Below are 14,671 nucleotides of genomic sequence, written 5' to 3' on the forward strand. Positions count from 1 at the left end.
ACATCATCCAAGTAGTGATACAAGTACTCAAATTTGATGTCGGAGAAGACCCTATCTAGCAGCCTAGTGAGTACAGCTGCTCCCGTGGGGAGCCCGAAAGGCACGCGGTTGTATTCATACAGATTCCAATCCGTGGCAAACGCTGTAAGATGTTTAGACTCTTCCGCTAGGGGAATTTGATTATAGGCCTGATTCAAGTCCAAGATAGTAAAGAACTTGGCCTTACGAAACCATGAAAAACAAGAATGAAGGTCAGGAAGGGGCACAGATTGTAACACCACCTTCCGATTGAGAGCCCTATAATCAATGACAGGCCTGAAGCCCCCTTGGGGTTTCGGGACTAGAAAAATAGGCGAAGAATACGCCGACTTAGAGGGCCTAATAATACCATCCTTCAACATCTGATCGATGATTTCTTTCAGAGCCTTCATTTTTGGTGGAGATAGCCTATAAGGTGGAAAACGGACAGGAATCGAATCCGTGACCTCAATTTTGTATTCAATAAGGTCAGTAACACCAAGAGTATCAGAGAACACCTCTGGAAATGACTGACACAACTTACGAATACTATCAGCCTGCTCCTCAGGTAGATGTCTAAGGTCTAACAACATCTCATCCTGGGTAGGCGAAATAGATGAACATGGTGCAGAATTACATTTTAACAAGGGGATTTTACAATTGGAAGCAAATTTGAATGTGCACGACTTACTCTGAAGATCGAGCACAAGACCAGTGTGAGAAATGAAGTCAGCTCCCAATATGATGGGGCAAGACAAGTGCTTAGCCACAAACAATTTGATTTTCCATGTAAATTTAAAAATACGAATTTTGACCTGTAAAGAACCTAGAATTTCTAATGGAGATGAATTAGCCGAAACATATTGGATCGAAGAGGGACAATACTCAGGAAGTTTACAAACAGATTTCAATTTTGCATCCCATTCAGCCGAAATAATAGAACAAACACTGCCTGAATCTAATAGAGCTGTTATAGGCTCATTATTTAACTCAATTTTGAGAAAGGGGACCGGTGCGGGGGTATCCGCCGCAATCCTAAGACACTCTTTGGGGCATTCAAAAGATGGATTTGCAGATTGAACGTTCCCTGAATTTTCGATCTGTTTACTAGGGGCTGAGCCTCGGAAAGATGGATTAGTCGACTCAGCCGAAGCCACTGGTCACTTTTTATTATTGGCATTGGTGGAATTTGCACCAGAGGTTGAGCAGGAGGGGGTGCTATTTGAATTTGGGCAATTCTTGGCGATATGTGAGAAAGCCCCACATTTAAAACAGCTTTGTGATGAACCAGCTCCATTATTTGCCCTACTAGATTTGACCAATGGACATTTATTGCGAAGATGGTCAGGCGACCCGCAAGCATAACATTTACGGGGTGTGACTGGTCGGCGAGGTGGAGGCCGAGTATTACTAAAAGAAGGAGGGGGTTCTTTCGCGACACGCAAGGAATCGGCGTATCTAACTGCTTCCGCTGAGACGGCCAATGCTTCAAGTTCAGAGAAGGTTTGCGGACACGCCGCGAAACACAAATATGACCTATAAGATGGTGAAATGCCTTCCACAATAGCTTGTACAATCTGATCCTCAGGGAAGTGAAGAGCAAACACCCTAGTATAGAACTTAATGTCTTGTATGAAATCAGCCAGATTTTCATCCAATCTCTGTACTCGATAATAGTACTTCTGAATCAGAGATGACCTCGCGCGAGCAGGAATAAAATTTGCAAGCAGATGTGCATGAAAATCTTCAATAGATGACTGTTCGGCAATGGCTCTTACTATTTTATCTGAGAGAATACCAATTGCATAAGGATAAATTATCTGTAAAATTTGACACGGAGAAGGAGAAAAAACAAGGGCATGATCCTGAAATTCAACTAAAAACCTTAAGAATGAAATAACTTCACTGGTGGTATTAACAGAAAACTTAGAGATACCTCTGAGCAACATTGCTAATGGATGAGGCAAGCTGCTGAACCCAGGTGACATAGTAGGTAAAGGTTTCAGTGGCAAGGAAGTTAGTTCAGAACGTACATTATTCAACGAGGTTCGGCGATCAGACTCGTTGTCCAATGGGGCAGAGGTTGTTTGAGTAGCAACGGTTTTCCTATTGACTTCTCCCTTAGGCGGCTCTTCCTCGCTACCTACATTCACCGTGGTGGGTTGATCAGTTTTGGGAGGAACTTCCCCAGTTAACAATTGAGTGACCTTACTAGATAATTCAGAAATATTTTCAAGCACCGTACTAGCTTCCTTCCTCTGAACGTCATTCAACTTCAGAGACAACAGATCGTTAACTCTATTTGAAAAATGAAATAGCCTGGCTTGCACACGCTTAATTTGATTAGGAGAAGGATCATTTTCGTCAAAGAAACTAACTACAGATGCTAGCCCAGTAATATTCTCGTTGATCGTGGAAAGAGAGTCGTCAATTTCTTTCTCTCCCAAAGTGGGGATGGAAATGGGCAAATCAAGGAACTCTCTAAGCTTGTTTGTGTCTACCGCAACCGTGCCTCCAGATTGCACATTTCTAATAGTTAATTCATAGATCAACTCCTCCTTGCGCAAATAGTTAAGATGGAGAACATCGCGAGGGCCGGGCATGATGACAGAACAATTTTGAAACAGGAAAAATAAAAAATTCCAGCAACTGAGAAAATTGTTAGAGTTCGGATCAAAGCAATGTTTAGCCGTCAAAAGGGGCTAAATTGAGACCCATTCAACCACGCTCTGCTACCACTTGATACGGAGTTTTCCGTGGTAGGTAGAGGTGAAAGAAGGTGCGGGGGTGAACAGGTCTCAGGCTACGAAATTAAAGTTAATTTAAAATTTAACCAGGTTATATTTTCTTTGTAAAATCAAGAAATAACAAGCATGGCAGGTACAGAGTAGCAAAGCCACTATTCGAGAATGTACAATTACAGAGTTACAGGATGGGCTCCGAGAGCCAAACCCACAGTACTTGAACAATTAGCCCAAATTTTACAAAGAAATTCAACAAAGGGGCAGAAACCCCCTGCGGGTGGGGGACGCACATGTAGAATACATCCGCGGTATCCCCTGCCTGTCGTAAGAGGCGACTCAAAGGGGCGACCAAGGGCTGATTGAATTAGAACCATGAAACTAATTTTGAATCATACCATCACGCGGGGAACACCATAGGTTGCCTGTACTTGCGAGTAGTACCACGAAATAAGGTACGAAATAGGTTTGTGATTAGTAGCAGTAAAAGCCTGACCTGGTGGATTCCAGTACCCATGCGTCGTACCCATGTGTGCAACACCGCGGGTCTGGGCGTAGCCTGTGAGTTGTACCACTATATGAGCAGCACCGTGGGTCTGCGTTGCCTGTGATTAGTACCCACTATGTGTGGAACACCACGGGAATACCGGCGCCCGTGCTTAGTACACCTAGGTGGGGAACCTTCTCGGTTTGCGTTGGCTATGAGTTGCGCCATTGTGTGAGACACACCATAGGTCTGCGTTACTTGTACGTATTGCAATACTTGTGAGTAGTACCATCTTTTGTGGAACACCGTGAGTCTTCGCTACTTCTGATTAGTACCCCAACATGACACATACCATGGTTCTATTTTTCTCGCTACATGTACCATAACAAGCATGGCAGGTACAGAGTAGCAAAGCCACTATTCGAGAATGTACAATTACAGAGTTACAGGATGGGCTCCGAGAGCCAAACCCACAGTACTTGAACAATTAGCCCAAATTTTACAATATACAGAAATTCAACAAAGGGGCAGAAACCCCCTGCGGGTGGGGGACGCACATGTAGAATACATCCGCGGTATCCCCTGCCTGTCGTAAGAGGCGACTCAAAGGGGCGACCAAGGGCTGATTGAATTAGAACCATGAAACTAATTTTGAATCATACCATCACGCGGGGAACACCATAGGTTGCCTGTACTTGCGAGTAGTACCACGAAATAAGGTACGAAATAGGTTTGTGATTAGTAGCAGTAAAAGCCTGACCTGGTGGATTCCAGTACCCATGCGTCGTACCCATGTGTGCAACACCGCGGGTCTGGGCGTAGCCTGTGAGTTGTACCACTATATGAGCAGCACCGTGGGTCTGCGTTGCCTGTGATTAGTACCCACTATGTGTGGAACACCACGGGAATACCGGCGCCCGTGCTTAGTACACCTAGGTGGGGAACCTTCTCGGTTTGCGTTGGCTATGAGTTGCGCCATTGTGTGAGACACACCATAGGTCTGCGTTACTTGTACGTATTGCAATACTTGTGAGTAGTACCATCTTTTGTGGAACACCGTGAGTCTTCGCTACTTCTGATTAGTACCCCAACATGACACATACCGTGGTTCTATTTTTCTCGCTACATGTACCATTCTGTGGGGCCTTAGACGTGGATTTTGCACCCCATTTAGACTCCAAGCATCATTGTGCTGTATAAGTGGTTCCTTGGTCGGTAATAATATTATTTTCGATCTGTTTTGAGTCTGATCCACTGTTTTTTGTTTGTTTGTTTGTTGTTTTTGTTTTTGTTTGGTTCATGTCCATTCATTCTTCATGGCATATTTTATTTTTATTTTGGTCAGTGGATGCCTTTGAAATGTTTGTTATTTCCTTTCGTACCATTAGGGGCCGATGACCTTCGATGTTAGGCCCCTTAAAACAACAAGCATCATCATCATCAAGGGGCAGAAGACCCCAATCATGCCCAGGAGCACTTGCTCCAAAATTACACAGTAAAGCCTGCTCGAGGCACACAGAAATCAAATTTCAAAAGACCAATACGCTCTCAATGTTCCGGCCTATAAAAGACCACACCAAAATCCACATTCAAGCTGTCCTCCAAGGACATATACACAGGGGTAAGAGATACCCAACCTACTGAGGCCTATTGAGAAAAAAAGGTTAAATACATGGCCTCTAAAATACCAATTTGAGAGGAGGCGAGTAGCACTCCTAATACACTTGTTTAAAACCTAATCTGGCTCTAGGCCACTAATGCAAGGGCTAATCCCATACTAAAGAGGTGACTTTAGGATGAAACAATTATATTACATTAAGGAAGAATTGGTTGTGAAAAAAAATAAGTTCACCTCAAAACAATATGAGTGGGAGCTCGAGAGGGTTAAGCACTCTCTATCCCAATATGTAGCTTTAAAGAGAATAGATACTAAGAGTCTTTACATTTTAAGGAAAGGTTACATGGTGGAAAAACTTCGGACCCGCCCCGAGAGTTAAACTGCTGAGCTAGCAAGAAACGAAGTAATTAAACGGCCATTACCTGGTTGTTGAACAGCTGCCCGACGAAAGAGGCGCTTCCCGCCCCCTGCTATGTACTTTACACCCTGAAAGATGGTACTGAAGTGGCCCGGAGACCCTAAAATCAGCAGTTTATATACTCTCGCGGAAAGTTCGAGGCGTTTGAGGAATGAGAACACCCTCCCACAAAAACTTTATTGGTTAGGGTTAAGCAATATATCCCCTTTGGGGAAGATACACCTGATTGGTAGAGTTTGTGATTTTTAGCATTTGCGATAAATGCGAAATATGCCGAAACTTTGTCAGTGTATGTGCCTTCATCTTATATGACCCGTACGGGTGGTTTTTAGCGATTTCGTATTCGCGATAAAATGCGAAATTGGTTCAAAATGCGAAATTATACAATTTATGCGAAATAGATGCGAAACTCTCAGTTTTATACGAAATAAACATTTATTTTTAAAAAGTATGCATTTTTCTTTAAAATAAGATATAAATGTTGTTATTTATTTCAGGAGAAATAATTATTACGGCGCCCACTACGATCGTAAAGCGGTAACATGCTTTGACGGACACTTCCGTCTTGGTGCACGGAACATCTATAAGTTCATTATCGCAGTTAGCTGGTCGGAGAGATTTATTCTCTTTGTTTCGGAGCATAACCGATTGATGTCAGATGATACCTGAAGCTATTTTCTCTATGTAAAAAGTAACTCTGAGCTGAAATACGGAAAATAAAAAGCACCTCATTTTGCCGCTCGTTGTAAACAATCATGGCGGAATCCATGCGCGGCATGGATGAGTTTATTCGTAACTGGCTTGAAAATAGTGATGTTGAAAGTGGAAAAGATTCTCTGGAGAGTGAAAATTCTTCATCTTCAAATGACAGTGATGAAAGTGATTCCGAAATGATAGTGCCAATTGAAACTACGTGACAAAACCAGAATGCAACAAGAGCGAGTCAGAAGTCTATACTTTTTTTTTTTCTAGTTGCTTTACGTCGCACCGACACAGATAGGTCTTACGGCGACGATGGGACAGGAAAGGCCTAGGAATGGGAAGGAAGCGGCCGTGGCCTTAATTACGGTACAGTCGCAGCACTTGCCTAGTGTGAAAATGAGAAACCACGGAAAATCATCTTCAGGGCTGCCGACAGTGGGGTTCGAACCCACTATCTCCTGGATGAGCTCACTGCTGCGCGCTCCTAACCGCACAGCCAACTCACCCGTTGAGAAGTCTAGTAAAATGATACTTGGAATTATGATCTTGTTGACAATAATGTAACATCTGAACCAGTTTTTGAAATTCACTCTATAGTGAGGAGGGGGTTGGGTAATAATCCGAAAGAAATGGACTTAGGGAATGAATATCTAAACCCACAGTTCTGGGATCATGTTACTAAAGAAACCAATACCTATGCCTCTACATTTCTTGCTAATTTATCTGCTTCCCTTGAAACCAGTAATACTTACGAACAAAAACATTGGTTTCCTGTTACTATAGACGAGTTAAAAGCTCACTTTGCTTTGTGTATTCTTATGTAGCTTATGTGATTAATCAAATTTATGTTAAAGTGACGAAAAAATAAATAGTATGTAAGGGAATATTTCCTTTTACAAGTAATGGCAGGCCAAAGGGTTAAATCATTCAATGTGTGGAATTCCTTTCACTGGCTAAAGAGCACTGCAAAGACCAGTCAATCAAACAGCAAATACACTTTCAAGCACCACGTTCATTCTCTTTGTGTGTTGACCCTTGATCTTAGTCGGTTATTCTTGACATTGGTGTTGAGTAGTAGTTCTGTTTAAATGTACGGTAGCGATTTATTTTATTGTCTGTTAGTCATGGGTCAAAGAGAAGTGACGATCAAACAGCATGCCGAAAGTCACAAATCGGGACATATTTATGTAATTATACAGATGGCCTATATTGATGTGCCGACTCTGCAACCAAAACCGTGAAGAAGAAAAAATGTTTTGCAGGCTTTCCTTTGCCTTGGCAGCACTTCTGTGCATTTGGGCCTCTACGAACAGTGTCGATGTAGAGTTTTTTTTTAGCAAGTACAACATAATTGTAACTGATAGGCGGTCTCAAATGAAGGAGGACACCTTTTAAATAATTGGCATGTTGTACTTAAATCATCATTGAAATTCCTCTTCCTTGTAGGTGTGTTGTACTGTGATAAATAAATACGTTCAGAATAGTATTTTTCACTTTGAAATTGTGTTTGTAAATTTGAAAATAAGCATATTCCTGTGTGTTCGTTAATACTTCTTGCAGTCTTATGTTGATGTTTGTCTTATTTTCCATAGTGAATTCAAAACTGCATGACGAGCAATGTGTGATTAAACAGTATGATTTTACTCCGAACTGTTGTGCGTGCAATTTAGCAAATTTTGCCTATTTTTAACCAATTTGCTACAAAATGCTAAATTTGAGAAATTTAGATGCTACAAAACGCTAAATTTGAAAATCAAAACGCTAAATCACTGATTTTTAAATGCTATAAACCACGAACTCTACTGATTGGTTATAAATTAATTAAAGAAATTCGGGATTGGCTAAATTCAAAACAAGGGGAAAGAAAGGGTTATACAGCCAACTTAAACAATAACAGAAAGAAATTTAACAAGAAACAAACTTTTGAAATAAAAATTTCTCCAAAAACAGTTCTTTCACTTCGCATTAGGGCGAACCATTGTAGTTCTTCAGTAGTGTCCTCTAGAAGAGAATGTTCACACTGCTTACTACAGGCAAAACAAAAATACATCGAAAACGACCCAGTTCAGAAACTTCAAAATTTCCAAGTAGTGACATCTTCTGAGAAACTTGAAAATTAACACTTTAGATAAAGTTCAGACTTCCTCCACCAGAGGAGTTTCAACTGGCGCAAATTTTGAATTAGCGGCGTGGAGGTGTACCGCCCGGTACAGTATCAAAATGAGAAATTTGAAGGTCTCGTAGTAGATCGTGAAAGAGCTTCTGAAACTGTAGATGTACACTCCAACACTGCTGACTCTCCACTGATGGTGTTCTTATCCCCACAGGTCTTCACAGAACACTAGATAACATCTTTGCAGTGGTAAAATATTTTCATTTGTACAGTAGTTGCTTTGAGTTTGGACTACATCACATCTTTCCCTGGTATCTGACTGTGATGAGCCTGCTTCTTTCATGATCGTTTTTTATATTTACACCTGGAAGCACTGAAATATGCTGTTTTAAACAGAACTGTCTCAATGCAGTATGTAGCGTCTGTGTGGACGGCAAAACCAGGGTAGAAAATGTGATTAAAAAATTCGAGGTATTTTAAAGTCTCTAAACAAACTTTATGCTAAGAATATAAAGAGATTTAGAAAAGTTTTAACACATTGAAGTGGTTCAAACCATCTGTAAGGTTTGGTTGATTTGATTGGACATATGAAAATAGTTCATAAGATTTAGTGTTTATGTCTAAGGCAGCTTCCTCCTAATTCCATCCCTGGTAGGATATCTTCTGATGTGGCTAGAAAATGTTTCTCATTTTATATTTGGTTCTCAGTCTCATCCTTTCTCTGACTTAATAAGTGAGCAAGGATAGCATCACCATTCTTAGTAGAGCCTTTGGTTTTAAGAATCCTCTGCTGGTAGAAATCTTCCTTAAAAATTAGTGAAATTTTGAAAGTAACTGTGATACTGACAGGTAATGAATTATCATGTCCATTTGTTGATTACTATGTTTGTAGATATGTGTTATGTGCATACATAATGTATCTTATTTTTCACAGGAAAATATTGGACATGTATCAGAAGTGATAGCTCTGAAAAAAGAAGCCAAGTCAGAGTTAACAGAGCCAGAGTCAACACAGGAAAACTCTCTTGAGGTAATGTGCATAATTTGGTAATCAGGTAATGAAAATAGTTAGAAAATGGCTCAGCATATATCAGTGGTTGACCCTTAATTTCAATGCATACGATGGATAGTCCTATGTAAATATACTTTTTATGAGATTGACTGTTTACTTACCCAATTTTCACTTTTCCTTCTAGCTGTTCCATGATCTTGCGTTAAGTATTGTGTAACAGTTACCTCTACGTTATATCATTTGGGTGCTGGTGTCATTCCTACCAGTTCATTTGACTTTGTAAATATTTTTGAACACAGAGTTGCTATAAGATACATTCTTTTGTTACTGTTACTGGATATTTTACTAGTTTCTTCCAAATGATACACCTTTATTGACTACATTAATTACTAGGAAAGTTACCTGTGCCTTGGTAAGGCATTCTACACTGTACAAGGATATCGAAGTAAATTACTGTACATGCAGTGAATAAGACTTTTAAAACTTGCATGTCTCTTAGCGTTATCCAGAAGCAGCAGGGTGAGGTTCCCATACGTTATTTCAAGTGTAAATTGCATGTAGTGGAGTTGTGATTATAATGTCATGTTCACCAGCCTACTGCCATTCACAGTCGAGTTTGTAAGTTTTCATGGGAGGCCCATAATCTACTCAGACGTGCCAACTACTATGTGTTGTCTGTAATTATTACAGATTTCACCTCACAAGTACGGCATTACGGTCAAAGGGAAAATTATTACGGAAAATTTACATTATCACGAAAGTCATTTTCTACGGATAAAGAGAAGTAAAGAGGGAAATATGCTCAGTCCTTTCCAGCTTGTCTGATAAATCCCCCTTGTTTCATGGCTTGTGAGTTGGCAACGGTACTTATTCGATCGTAAACATTGTCAAATTCATTGTGCTAATGAAGGAGTTTCTCTGCTCTTTTCCATTACAAATCCTCAAGTAATGTTGTATTTATAGAATTGAGGGCCACATTAAGCACATATACACTGGAATCATTTCTTGTTAAGAAGGCGAAAATGTCATCACAGGGGGAAGGATGTTTCAAGAATAACTACTCTGAAAAGCATCTGCTGGATGCGAAACAAGTTACAAAGAATGTTTTATCATTGAATTAACAGTGAGTGTGCAAAAGTTATTGTGTAATATGTTATGCTTAAGAATAGATTGCGTCGGGAAGGAAAAAGGTGGTATTATTATCGAGAATGGAGGACATGCTTTGGACTTAAACTCAAACATTTTCTGAGGAGAGTGATTACTGATAATCCACTTCAAAGTTTGGTACCTCTTCCTACTGCATGGTCACAATATATTTGGGGAGTTTTCGTTACAATGGCAAGTGCCCTTTCCTACTTCCAGACACATTACATTTGAGGAGTTTTTATTATAATAGCTGGCATCTTCCCTACTGCTTGTCAGAATTGAGTTGTGCTGTTATGATTGTAATGACAGCCCCTTTTCTTAATGACAGTCACACCGAGTTGGTGAGTTCCCTTTATAATAGCAAGGCCACTATGCCTAACGCCAGTCACATTTTGATGGGTAAATTTTTTTATAATGGCGGGCACACTTGTCTACCCACAAACACAATCGATTAGGGGAGTTTTGAATAAAATTGCATGCTGCCTGGACTTCTGTCAGTCAAATCAAGAAGGGAACTATCCATTACAATGGTAGTTCCTCCTTACTAATGCCAGTTACACAGGAGTTGGAAAGGATTCCATTCCTACTGCCATTTAATGTCGACGTGGAGAGTAATGATTACAGTAGCAGATGCTCTGCTGCTGAGAGTCACTGTCAGTTTGTAAAATATTAATTATAATGGCAGACACACCCTTTCTACATTCCTACAAATAGACTTTAATGGATATATATAGATCGATTGCATGTTTACAATATTGTAAACTTTCATTTACAAATTACTACTGCTATACAATACATCATATCTACAAAGCGATTGTACCATAAGACACCTCATTTAGTGGTCGAAAAGGCTGGTCTTAAGATATTTTCTCCTGTCTCATGTATTTAATGTAATGTCAAAATTGAGTTAGAAACATTGAATAAGGTGAAATTTGGATAAGGCTTTCTCAACTTTGGGTACTAATGTGACAGCTACTAATATAGAATTTGGCTCACGTGTGGATACTGGCTGGCATGTTTGTTTTGAATTAGATGCTTCTATCTTTCGTTTAAGTAATTCGAACAACGAACTACGTGTTCATTGAGGAAAATATAGGTATATTCGAGAAATAGAGAAAAACTAGCTGATGTAACCATGCTTCGCTATGGGATTCTCAGAAAAACTGACTTACTGGTTTTCCTAACTGAAATCAACATAGGTCATTATGAAAACATCAGTAGGAATTTAGCGATTAAAAGCAAAAACATATATATTTTATATATATAAAATACTCAATCACATGTCCGACTCGTTGGCTGAATGGTCAGCATAGTGGCCTCTGGTTCAGAGGGTCCCGCGTTCGATTCCCAGCCAGGTCGGGGATTTTAACCTTCATTGGTTATGTCCATTGGCCTGGAGGCTGGGTGTTTGTTCTGTCCCCAACATCCGTACAAGTCACACACCACACATGAACACGCAGTTACCTACACATGACATGCCGCCCACCCTCGTCGGAGGGTCTGTCTTACAAGGGCTGCACTCGGCTAGAAATAACCACACAAAATGATTATTATACTTGATCAAGTTAAAAACTGCATATTTAATCACTTTTAACGAACAGTACTACGGTGCCAATCTGACAGTCCAAAGTTCCAGAGCTGGAATGACCAGGCCGCAGACAGCTGTGAACACTCCTCTTCCATTATTCCGTTAAATATTCATACTGCTCATTCCAATCAGCGCCTCAGAGTAGGGATTGAATAGTTCAAATGCTATGATGAACCAGTGTGTTACGTACCAGCAGAATCAGAAAATTTATGAACCAGAGGAATGGCATGATAAAGAAGAAAATTATCTAACTCCCCAGCTACTTCCCCTCACTATTCAGGCAGGCTGTTACGCTCTGTATGACCGGGTGAGTTGGCCATGTTGTTAGGGGTCGGCAGCTGTGAGCTTGCATCCGGGAGATAGTGGTTTCAAACCCCATTGGCGGCAGCGCTGAAGATAGTATTCCATGGTTCACCACTTTCACACCAGGCAAATGCTGGCCAAGGCCGCTTCCTTCACACTCCTAGCCCTTTCCAATCCCATCGTCACCATAAGACCTATCTGTGTCAGTGCGACGTAAAGCAAATTAAAAAATACTCGGTACGCAGCAGTAATTCTATCTGCCGGAGATGAGTTGCAACAGATGTCACAAAGCACTTCCCAACAAACAATGGTCAGTGTTATGGGCTTTCTATATTGTAGGCCTTCACATTAGTTTTCTTTCGACTCTGTGATTTGTAGACTGTTGTTCCTTATTTTACCACTTTCTCGTGACTTAGCGCTGATATGACTTAGTAACACAAATCCAAATTCATGAATATCTTTGTGATCATAGCCAGAACAGTAGCAATGTATAAGACATAATTGATCGGAAATTTAATACTATAAAACATTTATTATGTAGTATTTATCAATACGACCTCTAATAACAAATATTTGGGAATTAACAGCCGCCTTTTATAGACATTGGTTGACACACCTACGCAATCTCCAGAAATAACTATGATCTACTCCCACATCGCGACAAATGTTACATACAATCGTGAAATCGCCGGCGGCACCCTGTGTAACTCCCACGAAGTGAGCTCACCGCTAAATGCACACGATGACATAGCGATGACTCGGCAGTAACTCCAGCAGTATTTCGCAATCTTACAATGTCACAAGTTATTGCACACACTACATCCACATCTGATATACAGAAACTCTTATTGTACAGTACATGTTTTTAGTGTTAATCTGCACACACGTATATACGTAACAATTTGACTACAATCACGCAAGCGACAAGCATTGCATAATTGAGTTGAGCAATAATGATATTACAATAATAGTAATCTTGCAGGTAAAATAATAATAATAATAATATAAATACAGATATCATCTTGTAACAGATTTGAACCGTTACACACCAATGGTATGGCCATGTCGTTTTGCAGTACCTGACGCAGTTGACAATTTCAATTTATCCTTTGAAATAAATTTGTAATGTCCACATGGATCTACAGTTTTTAAAGATTGAAAATAAAGTACAAAAATTTAAAACTAAAAATGCTCCTGGGATTGGTAAACTTTCTGGGGATATACGAAAGTCAATTGGTTGAAATATAGAACCAAATCTGTAGTGTTTAATTGATAAGTGTATGTATGAAGCAGCTATACCGATGAATGAGGAATAGGTGTAGTAGCACCCTGTGTATAAAGAAATGTGATGTGCATAATGCCAATAATTACACACTAGTCATCTTGTCTGGTGATGCATGCAAGCTCTTGGAATTCATTCTTTCTGATGATGATATGCACATTTACAAAATTAATAACTGGTTCAATAGAAGGTAGTTCAGGTTTAGGGAACATTATTCCACTGAAGCTCATCTTGTAGATTCCACTAAGATATAGGAGATATTTTTGATTTAGGAGGTCAAATGTGTCATGATGGACATCTCTATAGGTTTTGATAGGACAGAACTTGGGAGACATCTGACAAAATTAAGTGCAGTTTGGCTAGGTAGAATAGTGACTAAATGGGTGGCTATATTTCCAGAAAGTAGGACTCGGAGCATTACAGTATGTGAAGCTTATTTTATCTTGTAATGATTATGAGATTGGGTCCTAGATGGCAGTATAATGAGACGTTTATCTTCTTATATATATATATATATATATATATATATATATATATATATGAATAATGAACTGGAATAAGAAATAAGGCTTTTTGTAATTGGTACCGTGTTTGCGTGGAACAGAGGGGTGAAAGAAGGTGCGGGCATGAATGGGTCTATCTACGACAATCAAATGTCCAATTTAAACAAAAACGTCTCTCAACGACAGAAGAAGATTTCACTAGCTCGTTAGCTTAGATACAAGGTAGGGGAAATTAGAAAATCAATAAAATTTGTCAACTAATCATCTGAGCTTCAAGCTCCCAATTTTACATGTGTTACTTGAGCACTGTGGCTCCATCCACTCAATAGTCAAGGAGACAGATATCCCAATTACATTTCAAAGGTATACAAACACCTCTACAAATATAGAAAGGGCGTGTATGCTCGAGACTGCGCTCCGAACCTCATACCCTTACTGCCTTAACCAGAGCATCTTTTTTCACTAAAATTTACACTTTCAGGCCTCTCGAGGCACAACCTACATTTTGCAATTCAAACTCTTAACAGTCTAACCACTTAACATAAATGGTTGAATTTTACAGGAGTATCGAAAACTCATTCTACTGGGCCTTTGTGGGAAGAAAAAACACAGGTTAAACTTACTTGCCCAAGAATGAAAATTATTTGGAGGCGGACACTTGAACTCCTTGAAACTTAAACTTAGAATTTAAAATCCTTTTTGAGCTCATTGCCCAGCGTTACAGAGTCTAATCCTATACT

At 39.9% G+C, this 14,671-nt stretch overlaps 1 protein-coding gene across 2 annotated transcripts in view; it reads left to right on the forward strand.

The window, feature by feature from the left end:
- Nucleotides 1-14,671, forward strand: part of LOC136885794 (zinc finger protein 567) — an 81,041-nt gene that overhangs the window by 21,930 nt on the left and 44,440 nt on the right. For both annotated transcript variants that reach the window (XM_067158527.2, XM_067158526.2), the window contains exon 3: nt 9,032-9,127. In XM_067158527.2, the coding sequence (XP_067014628.2) occupies nt 9,032-9,127 (96 nt within the window). The remainder of the gene's footprint in view (nt 1-9,031; nt 9,128-14,671) is intronic.

The sequence above is a fragment of the Anabrus simplex genome, chromosome 14 (genome assembly GCF_040414725.1).
Source record: "Anabrus simplex isolate iqAnaSimp1 chromosome 14, ASM4041472v1, whole genome shotgun sequence".
Taxonomy (NCBI): domain Eukaryota; kingdom Metazoa; phylum Arthropoda; class Insecta; order Orthoptera; family Tettigoniidae; genus Anabrus; species Anabrus simplex.